Here is a 20,919-nt window from a genome sequence, read left to right as displayed (position 1 = left end):
TTTATTTATTTGACAGAGAAAGAGGCAGCGAGAGAGGGAACACAAGCAGGGGGAGTGGGAGAGGGAGAAGCAGGCTTCCTGCAGAGCAGGGAGCCCGACATGGGGCTCGATCCCAGAATGCTGGGATGATGACCTGAGCCAAAGGCAGACGTCCAACTGACTGAGCCACCCAGGTGCCCCTTTTTAAAGTTTATTTAAGTAATCTCTATACCCAGTGTGGGGCTCGAACTCATGATCTGGAGATCAAGAGTCACATGCTGTTCTGACTGAGCTAGCCAGGAGCCCCCACTTAAACATGATATTTTCAGGGTTCCTCCATGTTTTAGCATGTGTCAAGATTTTCCTTTTTAAGGATGAATAAGTATTCTAATGTATGTATTATATACCACATTTTGTTTATCTGTCAGTGAACACTTGGGTATTCATCATAATTCTTAACTTCCAGTGCGATTCTTTAGTACATCCCCCATAAAAGCATTACCTCCATACCATGCTCAATAAATGTATGTCTCAAATAATGGACTTTTCCCCCTCTTACTTCCTACTTTGCTCCTTAGTTTATATGATGTAGTGACATTTTTACTATCTTAGAATTGTAAGGCTAAAGTAAGTAATGTATTTAAAATGTCTAGCACATAGCAATTAGTAGATGTTAGGTGTTTTCCTTCCTCCCTTTACTAAGGAGTTAGCCTTATGTATATTGTGTTAACCCTCTTTTGTAAATCCCATGTATCTCAAACAGTAGGCTTTTTTTTTTCAGTTTATTTTAATTGAGGTAAAATGGTAATATCACATTATATTAGTTTCTGATGTACAATATAAGAATTCAGTATTTGCATACACTACGAAGTGATCGCTACAGTAAGTCTATTTACCATCCATCACCTATATGATTGACCTCCTTTACCCTTTAGCCCACCTCCAATCCCCTTCCTCTCTAATAACCACCTATCTATTCCCTGTATCTGTGAGTTTTGTTTTTTAGATTCCACATACAATTGAAATCATACAATATTTGTCTTTCTCTGACTTATTTTGTTTAGCATGATACCCTCTAGGTCCATCCCTGTTGTTGGAAATGGCAAGATTGTGTTCTTTTTTATGGCTGAGTAATACTCCATTGTGTATGTATACCACATCTTCCTTATCCATGCATCCACTGATGATACTTAGATTGTTTCCATATCTTGGCTGTTGTAAATAATGCTGCAGTGAACATAGGGATGCAGATATCTTTTCAAATTTGTATTTTCATTTTCTTCAGATAAATACCCAGAAGTGAAATAGCTGGATCATGTGCTAGTTCTATTTTTAATTTTTTGAGGAACCTCCATACTATTTTTCATAGTAGCTGCACCGTTTTACATTCCCACTGTACACAAGGGTTCCCTTTTTTCTGTAACCTCTCCGACACTTGTTATTTCTTGTCTCTTTTTTTTAAAGATTTTATTTACTTGAGAGAGAGAGAGAGAGAGCAAGCACGAGCAGGGGGAGAGGGACAAGCAGATTCCCCATTGAGCGGGGAGCCCAATGCAGGGCTCAATCCCAGGACCCTGAGATCATGACCTGAGCCAAAGGCAGACGCTTATATGACTGAGCCTATATGAATACATTTTTTAAAAAGATTTTATTTATTTATTTATTTGTTAGAGAGCGTAAGTAGGGGGAGTGGAAGGGAGAGGGAAAAGCAGGCTCCCTGCTGAGCAAGGAGCCCTATCTGGGGCTCCATCCCAGGACCCTGGGATCATGACGCAAGCTGAAGGCAGACGCTTAACTGAGCCACCCAGGCGCCCCTATGAATACATTTTTAATTTATACTGAGACGTTCATCCTGCACCAGATGTTTGTATTTTTCCCTACTTAATTATACCTTGGAGATCTGTCCATATTGACGTGGATCTACATTATTCTTTTGAATAGCTGCAATTTTACCTTGTATGGATGAGCATTATTTATTTAAACAGTTCCTTATTCATAAATATTTAGGTGGTTTTAGGTTGTAACAATCAGTAGTTTGGTGAATAGCCTTTGCCCTTGAGTGAGAATATCTTCAGAATAAACTAGCAGTGGAATTGCTGGATGAAAGTGAATGTGTGTTCAGACATTGATAGATACTGCTAAATACCCCTACAAAACTAATACTCAGACTCCCCAGGACTGTACTGAGGGACCTGTTTACTCATAGTAAGGTTTGTTTTGTTCTTTTTAAATCAACCTTTTTACATCTGGTAGGTTAAAGATGATTTACATTTTTATTTGTATTTCTTTAATTGTGAATGAGGTTAAACATTCTCTATAACTGTGATCTGCTTGTTCACAAACCCTCGCAAATGGGTCTCTGACTCATTTGAAGCCCGTACAAATGTGGCCTTTTGAAGCTGGTCCAAATTGATCATCTTCTCCTTTAAAAAATAGCTTCTGTGCTTCTTGGTTTACTCAGATCTTTCCCATGCTAAGGTTATGAAGAAAATTTTACTTAGGACTTCTAGTTCTTTGTGGTTTTCATTTTCTGTTTTTCCGTCTCGGTACATCTGGAGGGATGCTACAGGGTTTCCCTCTTTTTCTCCCATATGGTTTGGGAGATACCTGAAATCACTTATTTCCTTTACCAATTTGAAATGACACCATTTTTAATATCGTGAATTCCCCTATATGGGTTTACATGGTCTGTTTTGGAAGACAGTGCTATATAATTAAGAAGTCTCTGACAAGTATTTCATGCTTGAAATAAAAATAAGGTTTCATCTGTGGGAGTTTATATTTTGTGATATTAAGAGTTTATTGTAGTAAAGAATATTGGGGGAGGTCACCTGGGTGGCGCAGTCGGTTAAGCATCGACTCTTGGTTTCAGCTCAGGTCGTGATCTCAGGGTCATGAGATAAGCACGGAGGCTGCTTAAGACTCTCTCTCCTTCTACCCCTCCCCAGCCCCCAGAAAAGAATATAGGCATATTGTAGAGATGTACTCCAGAATCTAATTATATTCTAGTGCTCAGTAATATTATCATTTTGTCTGTTAAAAATTAAAACCCTTTAATTTCATTTCATTCTTTTGTTCTAACACAGTGAAACAGACTACTATTTAAGGAGGCATCAAGTTATGTAATATATATTTTAAAGGCTTTGGTCCAGAATGGTTAAAACAGAATTTTGAGATGAATGATTGATGCAGTGTTAACTGTGTGGAAAAGTTTGCTATCCAGAATAATTATTTGAAAGACTAAAATAGCTTTAGTATATAAACTATTTTAAATGATTTATATAAAGCTAAAGTCACTTTTCTGATTTAAAAAGTACATAAAACCCCCACCAACTCCTATTTAAAAAAATTAAAAAGCATGTGAAAATGTAAATGTTATAATAAGTTTGTACAGTTCATATTTGGAAATGTAAAAGCTTCTCAAAATACTGGATACGTTTAGGAGGGAGGTTCATATTTTGAAAATCAACTAAGGCTGATAGCTGATGTCTTGAGAGATACAGAGTATTTTTGGTATCTTCAGTATTTCCTCAGGCGGTTCTTCCTTCACTGCCCCCCCCCCCCGGGCCTGGCCAGCATGCACGCTTGTCCTCATATTCCTGTTTAGTAGTTGACAACTCTTAGGGCAAGTTATTTAGAAACCTAGGATTGAAGGGATTTTTAGAGCTAATTCAGTTTATCCTAAGACACAAAAAAGTAGGGATGCCTGGGTGGCTCAGTCAGTTAAGCATCAGACTCTTGATCTCTGCTCAGGTCTTGATCTCAGGGTTGTGAGTTTAAGCCCCAAGTTGGGCCAAAAAAGTAAAACAACAACAACCTCAGTACCTTAAAAAAAAATCACTTAAATTATTTAAAGATATCCCTACCGCCAAATTTGTCCTTTCTCCCCTCCCTAAATTCCAGAGTTAATCACTGCTAAAAATTTAAAGCTCTTTCCTGATGTTTTCCTAATTTCATCCTTGTATATCTAGCATGCTATATATTTTCAGACATCATTTAATTTCTGAGGTTTATTTTGTAACTGCATGAGAGATCTGTTTGAACTTTTATTTTTCAAGGCTAATGTATGAAGTGTGAAGGGAGTTGTATAATGAAGAAAACCTAGACTCTGGAGTTTGACAGACCTGGTTTTGAATTTTGCAAGTTCCTTTTGTTGACTTTAATATGATCGTGGGCAAGTTACTTCAACTCACTAAGTTTCATTATCTTTAGCTGGGAACAGTAAGACCCACCTCGCAGAGGGGAAGGTTAAATGCGGTAATAAAGGGACCTGCAGGTTCTGAAGGTTTTCTCTACCTACTTGGTAAACTTTTCCAAGATATTTTGGGAACCCAAGGCAAGCTATGGCTCTCTCCTCAGGAAAATGCATAAATGTGCACAGTCTTACCTACCTGCTTCCTCTGAAGGGCTGCCCTAGCCTTCAGTGGCAAGGATTGAGTGACTTTTATTCTTAAGATTTTATTTATTTATTTAAGAGAAAGAGCACAAGCGAGAGAGCAGAAGCAGAAGGAGCAGCAGAAGGAGAGGGAGAAGCAGGCTCCTTGCTGAGCAGGGAGCCCCATGCGGGGCTTGATCCCAGGACGCTGGGATCATGACCTGAGCCAAAGGCAGCCACTTAACCGACTGAGCCACCATTGAGTGATTTCTGCTTTTAACACGTGCTTAGCACTGGTTGAAGACTTTCAATCTCATTTAAGCAGATGGTAGTTGAAATAATTAGGAAGTGAATGTGGTGTTGGCTTTTTTGTTTATTATTTAGAGTGTTAGTAAAAGAACAGTCATTACTAAAAACATTTAAGCCCTTTAAACAAAATAAGCCAAAGAGATATGGTTCTTTAGCTTCAATAATATTTGAAAGAGCATAACTGAAAGTTTTAACTTTAAAATTGTTCATCTTTCTCTTTATCTACAGAGTAGAAGGGAAAGAAACTTATTTAAATACTTTTTTCTTTAGGTTTTTAATTCCTGTGTGATCTCAGTTTCAAATGTATTGATGGAAAAGCTATTACAAGTAGTAGATGAATACAGTGTATTCATGTTTGCCAAAGTTTCTATAATAGTTATTTGCTCTTACAATTAATGGTTGGTGACCTGGTGGCTATCCATTTTGAAGGCCTCTCTCCTTCACTTAAGGAATCATCTTAGCTGCAAGTATTTAGACAATGGGAGTAAGGTTGAGAAATGCATCCTTTGACAGGAGGGGAATGGCTGGGGTGGAGGATTGTTGGGGTTTAGGGCTCTAGTAAACACTGCTGTGGCCTAATGACCTGCTCTCTCTAGTGTCTTTCAAGCTATAAGGGCTGTGTGTGCTGCTCATGACGATAGACTCATAAACAAAATGAAAATATGATAGTTTATTTTACGATTTTCAGGGAAAAGTTCGAATAGAAATTTATCTTGAAACCACTTATTGTTGGTTTCATTTTCATTTGAGATTGGAATTTCAGTAAACATTTCCTCCTCATTTTTCCTAATGATAAGTACTATATTACTCTATTCATCTTGGTATTTAAAAGAAAAAAACTGTTATGAAGGTAACTCATGGTCCATAACTTAAAAGATAAAAACAGGCATGCTGTTAAAGCGTGGTGTCCCCCACCTCCCCCGCCACCTCCAGTTTCTCTCCATTACTGTGTCTCTTTGTATCCTTCCAGAGATTGTATTATGATTCCCACTCATAAACTTATATAACCACCCTCCTCACACACACACACACACACACACACACACACACACCCAAATCATGGCATATAATACATACATAGTATTGGGCATTTTTCTTTATCCCCTTTCAACTTACCCTTACAGATCAGTAATTCTACAACTACCTTATTTTTTAATAGGTGCTATAGTACTCCATTGTATGGATGTACCACAATTGATCTATCCAGTCCATTATTTTCGTCGGGGGTATGTACTTTTTATTATTTATTTTAATTGAAGTATAGTTCATATACAATATTACATTAGTGTCAGCTGTACTACATAGTGATTCAACATTTATGTTCATTACAAAATGCTCACCACAGTTTGTCATCTCTCACCATACAAAGTTATTACCATCCAGTTCATTATTAATGGACATTTAGGGTATTTCTGATTTTTTTTGTTACTATATGTACTGATACATAAATGTCATTATGTGTATAATTTCATAGACATACTGGCTTGTCCATAGAAGAAATTGATAAGAAAGGAGTTTGGTCGGTTGAAGCTATGTGGCAGGACTTTTTTCCCCAACATTTTATTTTGGAAATTTTTAAACAAAGTAAAATTGAAAGAATTTATACTAACATCCATATTGCCACCACCTAGATTCTGCCATTGATAGTTTACTATACCTTTTCATTTATCTATCCATCTGTTGGTCCTTTCGCCCATGAAGCCATGTTAAGTATGTACGTGCTGAGTTTTAACAAATGGATGCAGCTCTGTAACCCAAACCCTAATCAAGTTATAGAGCACTCCCATCACCCTGGAAAGTTCCTTTGTGCCCCTTTCCACACAATCCCTGCCCTGAATTAGACTCCTTAGTGGTTAAAGCAATTTGTTCCTCAACCAGGAATGCTTGAGAGTACCTCACACCCTTTCCCACACTGTGTGGTCGAAGTTTTTGATGTGAACGATGGTATCTGATAGTTTTAAGTTGCACTTCTCTTATTGTGAGTAAAGTTAAGCATATGTTTACTAGCCACTTGTCTTTACTTTTCTGTGATTTCTTGCTTCCTATTTGCCAATTTTTGTTGCGTTGTGGGTCTTAACATTCTTTATTTCATTTGAGTATCCATTTGTGTTAAAATAAATTAATTTCGGGCCTTCTGAGTGGCTCAGTCGATTGAGCATCCTACTCTTGATTTCAGCTTGGATCGTGATCTTGGTGTTGTGGGATGGAGCGCCATGTCTGGCTCTGCTCGGGGCATGGAGCTTGCTTGGGATTCTCTCTCTTCCTCTCTGTCTGCCCACCCGCTGGGTGTTCACTCTCCCTCTCTAAAAAAAAAAATTAAAAATAAAATTAAAAAATTTTTTTATCTTAAATGACTGTGTGTAGAAATCTTAATAAAATTTACATATGTTATATGATGCTTCCATACAGATGTTCTATGATGTTCTGTTATTAGTATGAGTAGTTTTTGAATTTTTTTCAATTCCAAGAGTAATAAAAATTCACTGTAGTTAAACTAGAAGATACAGGGAAGGAAAAAGAAATACCACCCATAATTATACTATTTAAAAATAAACATTATTGGTGTGCTCAGTTGGTTAAGTGACTCTTGATTTCCGCTCCGGTTATGATCTCAGGGTTGTGAGATTGAGCCTTGCATTAGGTTCCATGCTGGGCATGAAGCCTACTTAAGATTCTCTCTCTCCCTCTTGCCCTCCCCACTTTGTGCTCTTTCTCACTCTCTCTCTCAAAAAAAAAAAAAAAAATTTCCCTCTATCCCTCCCCCCTCTAAAAAAATAGTAAAGTAAAAACCTTTGTTAATATGTAGATGTATTTGCTCTCAACTTTTTTTTTTTAAGATTTTTAAGTAATCTCTACACTCAACGGGGGGCTCACACACACAACCCTGAGATCAAGAGTCGCATGCTCTACCGACCGAGCCAGCCAGGTTCACCTTCTCCCAATGCTTTATATGTGTGTGTATATACATGCATAAATATACATGTGTGTATATAAAATACGTGGTGCATACTGTTTTGCAATTTGTTTTTATACATAATATATGGGGAGCATCTCTACCCATTATTAAATAGGTGTCTGTTAGGTGGCTGGGCCAGGACAAGGGTGTTTGTATAGTAGACAAAGGGTAGTCATGAAGTAGTATGTCATTGTGGTTAAAAGTGTGGACTCAGGGAGCGCCTGGGTGTCTCAGTCGTTAGGCGTCTGCCTTCGGCTCAGGGCGTGATCCCGGCGTTCCGGGATCGAGTCCCACATCGGGCTCCTCGGCTGGGAGCCTGCTTCTTCGTCTCCCACTCCCCCTGCTTGTGTTCCCTCTCTCGCTGGCTGTCTCTCTGTCACATAAATAAATAAAAAATCTAAAAAAAAAAAAAAAGTGTGGACCCAGAAACAGACTGCCAGGGTTCAAATCTTTGCTCTGCTATTTACTAATAGTGAGCTTTGGCACGATACTTGACTTTACCCTGTCAGTTTGCTCATCTGTAAAATGGAGATAATGAATAATACCTATCTTGTGACATTGTGAGGATTAAGTTAGTTAGTACAGGAAAGTGCTTACAGTTGTGCCAGGATGTAGTATTTGCTATATAAATACTGCTGCTGTTTATACAGGAGATTATAGCAAGAAAGGCATCCAGAATGGGTATCAGAGCAGAGTAGGAAGTTGTATTGGCCATGTGATGTAGAGGTCTCTGCTTAAGGAGATGAGGGCTGAGAAATAATTTACCATTTAAAGTTGTTGGCCTAAGAATTTGCTTCATATCATGGCCCAGTGCAGAGACTCAAGTAGGTTCTTGAACAGATAGTCCTTACAGTAGAAAAATTGGGGCCTGCTATTTCAAGAGTCCAGCTGGACCTGGGCTTATTCATAAACAAAGATTTTGTAGCGCCAAAGTTAGTCTGTCATTAGCAAGTGTGAAAAATACATAAAAATTAGTTGTACAGGAAAGAAAGGAAATGTAATACTGTATCGCTTCTAAAGATAAAGTAGTAGTAGTGGTATTTTCCTTGAACTTCTATAGTAATGTTTAGGTACTTTCCATGGCTTGTTTTCAGCAACCATTTTGGCCCCTTGTGTGCTCCATCAATTGGCAATTGAGTACCTTTTATGCATAAGCTTTTGCTGTCTAATAGGATACGCGTACCAAATAAGTGATAATGTAATGTGTGTGACAGGAGCTGAGAGGCAAAAGGGGTGTGTCTGGAAAGACAAAAAGTAGTATTAACTAAAAATAGAGAATGATGAAATAGAAGGACAGCATGAGATGTGATGGTTATTCACTCTACACATTAATTCAGTGTCCTTATTTATGCTCAGTGCCACCAGCTACTATTTTGAGTTAGGTAAACATTTTGACCTTTCTAGTCCTTCAACTTTTTCTGTCTATGATAGTTGAAATTGACCTATAGGCCTTTAATCTGAAAGGCAGAGTAACTTTTAATTAAATTTATGACATTTTGAAATAGGTGACCATATTGTGCGTTTTCTCCAAAATTGAGAGAACAGTAATAGAAGATACTCGGAAATCATACATCTGATAAGGGACTTGGATCTGGCATATATAAAGAACTTGTACAACTCAATAAGAAAATTTCAAATAACCCAGTTAAAAAAGGGGCAAAGGATCTGAATAAACTTTTCTCCAAAAGAGGTATACAAATGGCCAATAATAAGCACATGAAAAGATTCTCAACACTATTAGTTATTAGATGAGATCTCTTCACGGTGCAGTGGCTATTATCAAAGGGACAGACAATAACAGGTCTTGGTGAGAATGTATAAATAATGGAACCCTAACACACTGCTGGTGGGAATATAAAATGGTGCAGTTAGAAAAATAGTGTCACAGTTCCTCAAAAGGTTAAACAGTGACCATATGACCCAGCAGTTCCACTCCTAGGTATATACCTTGTAGCAATGTAAACATGAGTCTACATAAAGGCTTGTACATTAATGTTCATAACAGAATTATTCATAGTAGCCAATAGTTGGAAATAATCCAGATGTCCCAACTGATGAATGGATAAGTAAAATATGGTATATCCAAACCATGGAATATTATTTGGCAATAAAGAGAAATGAAGTAATGATACAACTACAACATGGATGAACCTTGAAATCATGCTGTGTGAAAGAAGCCAAACACAAAAGGTCACATATTATCTGATTCTACTTATGTGAACTGTTCAGAACAACCACATCTGTAGAGACATAATACATTAGTTGCCTAGGGCTGGGGGTAATGGAGGGTTTCTTTCTGGGGTGCCCCATAGTATTCTAAGATTGATTGTGGTGAAGGTTGCACAACTCTGGATGTACTAAAAACCAGTCTATTGTACACTTTAAATTGGTGAATTACATGTGAATTATATCTCAATAAAGGTTATGAAAAACACTAATAGAACTGAAAAATGAGAGATTAACAAATTCCATTCCTCAGGTGCCTTTCTTATTAAAATTGACCCTAGGAGAGGCCTCAGGTTTTCCTTGGTGAAAATTACTCATGAAGTAAATGAGGGCTCCCCCTTCTTCCAAAAAATTGCTTGTTCATTATATTTTTGGTGTGGCTTGGCAAAACATTTTCTGGTACGATGTGAATTTTATCATCATTACACTTCTGAGAAATTCTGTCATGTATTAGAGATAGCAATCTTCCATTTTAATTATCTTTTAACAGATTTTCATCAGTGTTTAAAACCAATGTTGTGGTTTTGTGAACCCATTCTTATACTAATGGTTTTCAGGGGATAGGTTTAAAAATTATTTTTTAAGAATTGGGGAAGGGGCACCTGGGTAGCTCAGTCGATTAAACCTCTGCCTTTGGCTGAGGTCAGGATCTTGGGGTCCTGGAATCGAGCCCCACATCAGGCTCCCTGCTCAGTGGGAGAGCCTGCTTCTCCCTCTCCCTCTGCTTCCCCCCTGCTCAACCCCCCCTCAAATAAATAAAAATAAAATCTTTAAAAAATAATAAATAAAAATTGGGAAAGATATTAATAGCACTTATTATTTTTCCTCTGTACAGCTTCTTTATAGAAGGTGTCTGTTAACATTATCCATGTGCCCAATAGTATATGGCAGCTCAGTATTTGATATAGAGTAGAGGTGGGACTAGTAGCTGTATATAAGTGTAGCGATAAATGATCACTTTGCATTTAGTTTGAGATTAATACTTACGTAGTATGTTATTTGGGCATATTCATGGCTTTAAGAAGTTTCTGCAGGAATGGAATTTAATGAAAGATGTTTGTTTTGAAGTTCTTGAAACTTCATCATGAATGTTTTATAAATTTAATACCTATGGATTACACTTGAGAAATCTCATTCCACAGAATGCATTACATGTGGAAGTGAGTTTTTAAAGTTTTTGAAAGAATTTAAGAGTCTTTTCAATATTTCTAATTTTTAGGCTTAGAGTATGGCATCAAACAACTCTGAAAATAGACAGCTGATTTCCCCTTAATGCGTTAATTTTTTTAAGAAACAAAAGTATTGCATGCACATTATTTTAAAAGTGTCATGAAAAGCAACACATTGCTAATCTTTCTGTCCAGAGGAAAATAATTCGTTTTGGTTCTTCATAACTCTTGAATAATGTATAAATTGCAAGTTTTAAAATAAACTTTTCTGAAATGCTTTTACTTCAGTAAAGTACATGAATCGTAAATGTTTAGGCTTAATGAATTTTCATAAAGTGAACATCTATGTTACCCCATCTGGATCAAGAAATAGAATATTACTTGGGGCGCCTGGGTGTCCCAGTCGTTAGGCGTCTGCCTTCAGCTCAGGGTGTGATCCCGGCGTTCTGGGATCGAGCCCCACGTCAGGCTCTTCCGCTGGGAGCCCGCTTCTTCCTCTCCCATTCCCCCTGCTTGTGTTCCCTCTCTCGCTGGCTGTCTCTCTCTGTCAAATAAATAAAAGAAATCTAAAAAAAAAAAAAAAAGAAAAGAAAAGAAATAGAATATTACCAAGCACTCCAGAAGACCCTACCCTAGAAGGTAACCACTTTGTTGCTTTCCAGTACAATTGATTAGCCTTGCCTGTTTTTGAACTTTATATATATATATGGTTTCCGACCGTATGGATTCTCTGGCACCTTCCTCTCAGTGTTTGGTCTATGAGACTCATCTGTGTCCCTGCATCTAGCAGTAGTTAGTTCTTGTTGCTGGGTGGTATGAGCATAGTACAATGTATCCCTTCTTCTATTGTTACAAATTTGGGTTGATTCCATTTTGGGGCAATTACAGATAGCCCTGCTTTAAACATTCTTGGCCTTTGGCTGCACATACGTACACACTTGGGTAAAATCCTAGGAGTAGAATTAACTGGGTTGAAATGTATCTGTATTGGCAAAGAGTTTTTCAAAGTGGCTATACCAATTTGTTCTTCCAGAAGCATAGTACCTGATTTATCAACATTAGACTATAAAAGATAAGGACTTACTTCCCATACTCTCCTTCTCTCCTGCTGCTTTGATACTTTAAATCAGTTTTAGTTCTTCAGTTGGAATTACTCTTGTAACTTGAAATAATGAATCTCTGCTCTCCTATTAACTTTGGACAGTAGCTTTTGTCCACTTGTGATAAGAGAAAGATACTAGACACCTTCCCCCCCAATTGTATTATTCAAAAAGGGATGAGGCCCTCTTTCATACAGAGAGGAAATGTATAGAATGTATAGAATTCAAATTTGTGCCACATCATATGTTAAGGGAGGGGAAAACCCATAAATAAATGGGGTTAACAATATGATAGAAGAAAGAGTAAGGGGTAAATTTTACTGATTTGAGAATAAAACATGAGAATAATGCCTACACTCCCATGGCTACTATCTACATTTGTTCGGGCAGGGATAGTTGCTTAAAACGTTATTCCCAAAGTCTCTGTGGCTTAATGTGAGAGAAATTTATTTTTGTGCTCATCTAATACTCCAGTATGGGTGTTCTTTGTAAGAAGGGCAGCTTTCCTTTGTATGTACATGGGATTTAGGGGCCTAGACTGTTACTTATTTCATCCTGTAGCTGTGCCGTCTCTCAGGGTCTAGGAGACCTCTGCATTCAGCCAGAGTGGGGAAGAGATGGTGGGGAAAGAATGTGTGCTTCTAAGAATGAAAGTCTTATTGAAGAAGGGACAGTCGTTATTTCATCTTATATTCCATTGGTGGGAACTTTACATGGGAGTTCCGCTTAGATACAGGGGGCTGAGAAATGGAGTCCTAGGCTGAGCATTTGTCCAGCAGTGCCCGCCCTAGAGAATATTGCAGGAGCAAGGGTTTTTGCTGGGTAGCTAGTGAGCCATCTCTGCTGTACCATCTCATCAAGGATAAGAACAGGATAATTAATGTTCACTAATTTGGGATAATTTCATTTCTAAGATGTTGATTATTTTAATGGTGAATTTTATAGGGAAAAAGTTTTATTTATTTTTTTTTAAAGGAAATTAGAGTACTTTTTAAAAAGATTTTATTTGAGAGAGAGAGAGAGAGAGAGAGTGAGCGAGAGAGCGAGAGAGAGAGCATAAGCTGGGGGAGAGGCAGAGAGAGAGAGAGAAGCAGACTCCCCGCTGAGCTGGGAGCCCGACGTGGGGATCATGACCTGAGCCAAAGGCAGATGCTTAACTGACCGAGCCACCCAGGTGCCCCTTTTTTAAAAATTTTTTTAAAGATTTTATTTATTTGAAACATGGAGAGAGCAGGAGTGGTAGGGAGTCGCAGAGGGAAGGGGAGAAGCAGACTGTCCGCTGAGCAAGGAGCAAGGAGCCAGACATGGAGCTCGATCCCAGAACCCCGAGATCACGACCCGAGCCAAAGGCAGACATTTAACTGACTCAGCCACCCAGGCACCACTAGGGAAATAAGTTTAGATTTACAGCTAAATGGCATTTCTCACTTCCTTTGGTACCACTTAGTTGTGTGATTTGTTTTAATTTTCTTATACTTTACATTTATGTCCCCCTCTCTGTGAAACTTAGAAATTACCATATTTACATCAATTTTACAAATCACTAAGAAAAAAAAAGCTGTCAGCCTATGGGTGTATCATTGGTTGTAAACGTTGATTACATTTGATATAACCCTTCTTTCCATATTTTTTCTTTTCCTGTTTCTCTCTAGCTTGTGATTGGCACAATGGAAGAAGCTGGAATGTGTGGCTTAGGGGTGAAGGCAGATATGTTGCGCAACTCTCAATCAAATGATATTCTTCAACATCAAGACTCAAATTGTGGTGGCACGAATAACAAGCATTCATTGGAAGAGGATGAAGGCAGTGATTTTATTACAAAGAGCAGGAGTTTGATGAGCCCAGCATACTGCGCCCAAGAGTCAAGAGAGGAGATTCCTAGGCGAGAAGCTCGAATAGATCCGCCTGACGGTCAGCAGGACTCAGAATGCAACAGGAGCAAAGAGAAAACGTTAGGTAATGATCTGTGCTCCGTGCTTGGACGTTTTCACGTGCTGCTCTTTTTACTTCTGTTTTCTGCAGCACAGGTGGTTATGAGCGTGGCCAGTGTGGAGGTGGATGCTGAGCTAATACTCTCTCGTCTTCAGTGGGGTCAGTGTGCGCATCTGCTGCACTTTGTGCAGGAGTCAGACATAGCAGAGGAGGACGTTCTCTGTAAGCAGGAATAGGCTTTCTTGACAAAATTCGGGGCCAGCTTGACAAAGTAGTATTTGACTTGCCTTGTTTGCATCTTTAATGTAGTCTGACTGAAATTTACTGTGAAAACCGTGTATTTATTTGCTTGTTTTATTTAAAATCTAGTCACAACACTATAGAGACAACATAATGTTACCTGTAGTTCATTCAGAAAGTGGGTTAAGACTGGCTTTCAAGGGTGTGTTTTCTTTCTCCTGCTGTGTTTGAGATTTAGAACTAAGAAAGTAATATGTTAAATCTTGTTATGAAATCTGAAATCCCCTTCTATTTTAGCCTTACTCATTGCCTCTAAATTTTTTTTTTTAATTTGTATTTAATTATTTGACAGAGCGAGCACAAGCACGGGGAAAGAGGGAGAGGGACAAGCAGGCTCCCTGCTGAGCAGGGAGCCCGATGCGGGACTCAGTCCCAGGACCCTGGGATCATGACCCAAGCCATGGGCACACGCTTAACTGACTGAGCCACCCAGACGCCCTGCCCCTAAGTTTGTTTGTGTGTGTGTGTGTGTGTGTGTGTGTGTGTGTGTGTGTGTGTTTAAAGATTTTATTTATTTGACAGAGACACAGCCAGCGAGAGAGGGAACACAAGCAGGGGGAGTGGGAGAGGAAGAAGCAGGCTCCCAGTGGAGCAGGGAGCCCGATGCGGGGCTCGATCCCAGGACTCTGGGATCACGCCCTGGGCCGAAAGCAGACGCTTAACGACTGAGCCACCCAGGCACCCCCCCAAGTTTTTTATACTTAGTATACCTAAGATTAATGGTGTTTGATTTGTATGGTTTTCTCTACACAATTATCCTTACTAAATATATTTTTCGCTAACTTGGAAAACCTGAAGATTCTTATAGAAATACAAGAAATAATTTCAATTTCTTACAGACAAATTTCTTCAAAATCAGCAGCACCTATTATATTTGTAAAAGCAGGTATGGAGCTTTAAGAAGTTACACAGAATGGGGCACCTGGCTGTCTCAGTTGGAGGAGCATGTGACTCTTGATCTCGGGGTTGTGTTTGAGCCCCACATTAGGCATAGAGATTACTTAATATTTAAAAAAAAGGTTGCCCATAATGATACCATGTGACCCAGCAACTCTACCTCTAGGTGTGTAATCAGGAGGGTTGAAAGCACATGTCTGTGCAAAAATGTGTACATGAGTATTCATGGCAGCCTCTTTCATAATAGCCAAAAAGTTGAAACAACACAGTTATCCATCAACTGATGAATGGATAAAAAAAGTGTGGTATTATATCTGTACAATGGAATATTATTCAGCTATAAAAAAGAATGAAGTAGTAATAACATCCTACATGGGTGAACCTTGAAAACATGCTAAATGAAAGGAACCAGACACACAAGGCCACATAATGGGAATATATTTTTTATGAAATGTTCAGAATTGGCAAGTCCATGGAGACAGCGGCATAGTGGTTGGCAGGGTCCCAGTGGGGGAGCAAGAGGGAGGGACTGCTAAAGGATATGGGGTTTCTTTTTGGGGTGATGAAAATGTTCTGGAATTAGGCAGTAGTGATTATTGCAAAACTTTGTGAATGTACTCAGTTGTACACTTCTAAATTAAAAGGGTAAATTTTGTGGTATGTGAATTGTGTCTCAAAAAAATCCAGATGGAGGGGCGCCTGGGTGGCGCAGTCATAAGCGTCTGCCTTCGGCTCAGGGCGTGATCCCAGCGTTCTGGGATTGAGCCCCACATCAGGCTCCTCCGCTGGGAGCCTGCTTCTTCCTCTCCCACTCTCCCTGCTTGTGTTCCCTCTCTCGCTGGCTGTCTCTCTCTGTCAAATAAATAAATAAAATATTTAAAAAAAAAACAGATGGAATGTAGGTTTTAAAATCTTGATTAAAAATTGCAGGTTACATAATGGTTACTTCTAATCATATTTAATAATCATGTTTAGTCATCTCTTTTAAAATTCTTACTGGCCTTGGGCTTTGAGAGGTTTTGTTTCTGAAATTTTGTATGGATAGGAAGGTGCTCTATTTTTAAGTCGGCCTGCATTTTTTCTTCATAGCAGTCTGTATACCATATACCAAAGTCCTTTTAATGTATATTTTTAAATGAAATGTCCTACATATAAGAGTAAACATTTTTAGGGGCGTCTGGGTGGCTCAGCCATTAAGTGTCTGCCTTTGGCTCAGGGCATGATCCCAGGGTCCTAGGATCAAGCCCCGCATCGGGCTCCCTGCTCGGCAGGAAGCCTGCTTCTCCCTCTCACACTCCCCTTGCTTGTGTTCCTTCTCTCACTGTCTCTCTCTGTCAAATAAATAAAATCTTTAACAACAACAACAAAGAGTAAACATTTTTAAAAATAAAAATTATTCCTTAAAAAGTAAAATATTATCACTTATTTTGAAAGACCATTTGTCCTCTATCTCAGCCACCTGCTTCTCCCTGCCAAAAAAATTTTTAAATACTGTTGCTAGCTCCTCCTGTGGCGAAAAGAACTTGGTTGACATCCTTTTATTTACACTAAACTTGGTTAACACACAGAATGTGCTTTCTAAATCATCAGAAGTTATTAAAATTGCTTATAGAAATGATAACATGTTATGAGTGATTATCTGCATCTTAGAGAGTACCAACTGAAATTCCCTTTGAACTTGTTTCTATATTTGTACTTGGGTAGGAAGCTTTTAAAAATATTCTGCCCTTTGTAACTTGCCCTTTGTCTTAACTTGGACATCAGTGGTTAAGCAAGGGAATTTTTAAGCCTTCAGCAAGAGTTCTTACAAATAGCTAGCAGTATTAGTGAGTGAAGAAATTTGGGGTGGGGATGGGAAGGGAAGGGTTCCTGCTAATCCAGAATTTAAAAATAACTTTCTTAATTTAGCTGGTAAATTTCTTATGTCTAGATACAGGCACACATTATTTTACTCTGGATGTCAGAACATAGGAAGTGTTATATAGAATTTACAGGTTAGACTTGATCTCATTCTTATCTTGTTAATCATCAGGAAAAGAAGTTTTATTACTGATGCAAGCCCTAAACACCCTTTCAACTCCAGAAGAGAAGCTGGCAGCTCTCTGTAAGAAATACGCTGATCTTGTGAGTATTAAATCAAGGGAGTTAAGGTTCATATGAAATACACACAATGTGTATGTACTTGATAAGCTTTTAAAAATATTTTGATATAGCTTTAGGTGTAAAATTATCTTGTATTCCAAAATTGAAGAGGAGAATGTCCTTTCTTGGGGCTTTTTGTTGCTTGTATGACTTCATTTTATAAGTGATACCTATAGGACATTATAAATGGTAAGATACAGCATAGATTTTCTAAAACTCGGTTTTAGAAATGAAAAGGGTGACTTAGAAATACTCTGTTGTGATGCTGTAGATGCTAGTCTGGGTGTAGTGGTTCCTGTATTGAACTTTTCCCAAGGGAATTCTAGAGATAAAGGTTCTACCCATTGTGATTGAAATTGTGAGTTTGATGAAATAGTTTACTAAAACAATACTGTGTCTCAGGAAGTATTTATTTCACATCTATGTGCCAGGCGTTTCTTTTTCCATCTTCTAAAGAAACTGACCTCATTTGTTCTGGGCCTATGTTATTTCAAGTAACATTAATTCTCTTTTTAAAATTATGAAAGAAGTCTCAACATGGAAACCTGCCATCCTGTTTAGGTTAAAGAATGGGGAAGTCCTAGAACCCTTTGAAGTGTAAGGGTTGTGGGAAACTTAGAATGAGTAAGTGTAATATAAATGCTAAAAGTAATGCCTTTTGTGAAAAGCTTATGTGAATTATTGACGATTTTAATGCATTTTCGTCTGTTGTTGAAGCGGTTATTCCATATCACAAATACTACTTTTTGTCATTGGCCAGCTCTAAAAATTAATTCTGTTTATTATTGAAAGAACTATTACTCTCCCTTGGTTTATAAAGAGATGTGTGCATATGCCCATATAGCTGGCATTCGGCAGCCTAGTACCTTCTATTCAGAGCAGCAGGAAGCCCTGTGCGTCAGTATAAATGGCCTAGAACAGTCACAGATACAAAGATGGAAGAAAACACTGTGGTCAGATTACTGGCTTCAGGAAAGGAACTCTTCCACTTACTGTGGAATACAGTCCCTATTGGTGCCATCCACATGAGTCCTGGGCAAGAAGTGGTAGAAGAAGACAAGAACAATAAAGGGAAAAGAAAAAAGAGAATGAAAGACTGAAAGCAGCGTAGAGGGTTAGCTAGCTACTTGACTCTGTTCTGTGGCGAGGCAGACAGCCATGAATAGATAAGAAGAAAGGGCAAATAGTTGCCTAGGGTAGTCCTGAGATTCGCCCATATCGTTGGGACTTCTGTTAAAAGGCACATTCTGATTAGCTGGGTCTAGGTTGGGGCCTGAGTGTCTGTTTTTTTTTTAACAAGCTCCCAGGTGATGATGTTGATGCTGTTAGCTCTTAGAGCACACTTTAAGTAGCAGGGGTCTAGGCTGTTTTTGTTTGTGGCTTTTATTGCATGTGTGAGTGTGTGTAGGTGGGTATGGTTATTTCTAAGTCCCAGTAATAATTGCTACATTCATTTTAGGGTGTGTGACACATTGAAGACTTCTCTAGTAGTAACCTCTCTTTTTGATTTAGATTTGTGCTGAATGTATGAAGGATGAAATGTGTACCATTTTCAGAAAATGTTCTAAAGCTTTATTTCTTGAAACAACACTCATTTCTTTTAAAAGGTAGAGTGTATAGGTTATGTAGCAGTGAGACCATCAGTGGAGTAGCCTCTTTCTAAGGGTTATTTAGAAAACTTGCCTTTAGCCATCACTGCCCTCCGCCTTTTTTGTGATAGCATCATCTGACATCATTGGTGCTTGTGGCATGGATAAGTAGAAAAGTCCTATAGAGCAGGTGGTACGGCGTGTTGCCCTGTAACTGGGATTGTCCACAGGGAGACCTTGTGGCCTCCATGTTTACCAGAACTCCTCACGTGTCACTTGCCAAGTGTGGATATCTTTAGGTTTATAACACGATTCTTAAGTACTTGTTATAGCGCATTCCTGACTGCATTTGTGTAGATTATTATTTTTATTATTATTTTTAAAGATTTTATTTATTTGTCAGAGAGAGAGAGCGAGCACAAGCAGGGAGAGTGGCAGGTAGAGGGAGAAGCAGGCTCCCTGCTGAGCAAGGATCCTGATGTGGTAATTGATCCCAGGGTCCTGGGATCATGACCTGAGCCAAAGGCAAACACTTAACTGACTGAGCCACCCAGGCATCCCATGTGTAGATTATTATAGTGTAATAATAAATCTTGATATCTGCTGGGGTAGGTGTATATATTCTTCTTATTACTCTTTGTTAGAAGTATGTCTTGGCTATTCTTGGCTCTTTATAAAATTTTAGATTCAACTTACTTGGAAAAATTGGGGGAAAGAAACACCAGTTGGGGATTTTTTAAAGATTTCATGGATTCTATTGGTGCATTTGAGGGAGACTTGCCATCCTCATGAAGTTAATGGAACTTAAAAAGTATATATCCTGGGGCACCTGGCTGTTTAAATTGGTGGAGCATGCAACTCTTGGTCTCGGGGTCGTGAGTTCAAGCCCCATGTTGGGTGTAGAGATTACTTAAATAAATAAATAAATCTTTTCAAAAAAGTATGTATCCTTATGGGAAAGAAATTAGAGTTTTATATACCATACACAATGATTAATTCCAAATGGATTAAGGATTTAAATGTCAAATATTAAGCTTTAAAAATTTCAGATATTTAAATTTATTTAGATATAAATGATATTTGTCTAAGCTTGGGTTAAGGAATTTTTAAAAAATATTTACTTTTTTAAGATTTTATTTATTTATTTATTTGTTTATTTATTAATTTATTTGACAGAGACACACAGCGAGAGAAGGGAACACAAGCAGAGGGGGAGTGGGAGAGGGAGAAGCAGGCTTCCCGCTGAGCAGGGAGCCCAGTACAGAGCTCGATCCCAGGCGCCTGGGATCATGACTTGAGTCGAAGGCAGACGCTTAACGACTGAGCCACCCAGGTGCTCCTATTTATTTTAGAGAGGGGGCGGGAAGGAAGAGGGAGAGAGAACCAGAAGCAGACTCCCCGCCAAGCGCAAAGCGTGATGGCAAAGCGTGATGCGGGGCTCCATATCATGAACCTGAGACTGTGACCTGAGCCGTTATCAAGAGTCAGACGCTTAACCGACTAAGCCACCCAGGTGCCCCAAGGGAACGATTTCTTACAACACAAAAAGCACTTATCAGAGAAAGGATTGCAAAAATTGGCTGTGTTGAAATTAAGTTTCTGTTCACCAAAAGACGCTTCAAAAGACAGTGAGAAGTCACATTAAAAACTGGGAAGAACATATTCCAACAAATACAACCAACAGAATATTTAGTTTCAAGAATATTTAAAGAACACCTACAAATACATACAAAAAGAACAAATAACTCAATGGAAAACTGGGCAAGAGACCTGTAAGAGGCATTTTATAGAAGTGGAAAAACATGAAGATACAAAGACACCTTAACATAAAGGTACATAAACATATCAAGAGATGTTCGACTTTATTAATGATCAGGGAAATGCAAATCTGGACCAGAAGGAGATGCGGTTTTATGTCCATTGTAGTGGCATAAATTAAGAATTC

At 38.5% G+C, this 20,919-nt stretch overlaps 1 protein-coding gene across 2 annotated transcripts in view; it reads left to right on the top strand.

Annotated features, from left to right (window-relative positions):
* TXLNG (taxilin gamma) overlaps positions 1-20,919 on the top strand; it is a 52,395-nt gene that overhangs the window by 12,647 nt on the left and 18,829 nt on the right. The window contains exons 2-4 of one of the 2 annotated variants that reach the window (XM_045777983.2): positions 5,823-5,889; positions 13,767-14,070; positions 17,276-17,367. In XM_045777983.2, coding sequence (XP_045633939.2) covers positions 13,782-14,070; positions 17,276-17,367 — 381 coding nt within the window. In that variant the 5' untranslated portion in view covers positions 5,823-5,889; positions 13,767-13,781. The remainder of the gene's footprint in view (positions 1-5,822; positions 5,890-13,766; positions 14,071-17,275; positions 17,368-20,919) is intronic. The other variant, XM_045777982.2, reaches the window with a different exon arrangement.

This window comes from Ursus americanus, chromosome X (genome assembly GCF_024610735.1).
Source record: "Ursus americanus isolate L20-20 chromosome X, mUrsAme1.1.p, whole genome shotgun sequence".
Classification (NCBI taxonomy): Eukaryota; Metazoa; Chordata; class Mammalia; order Carnivora; family Ursidae; genus Ursus; species Ursus americanus.
The sequence above is the reverse complement of the archived record's forward strand: the minus strand, read 5'-3'. Positions and strand labels throughout refer to the sequence as shown.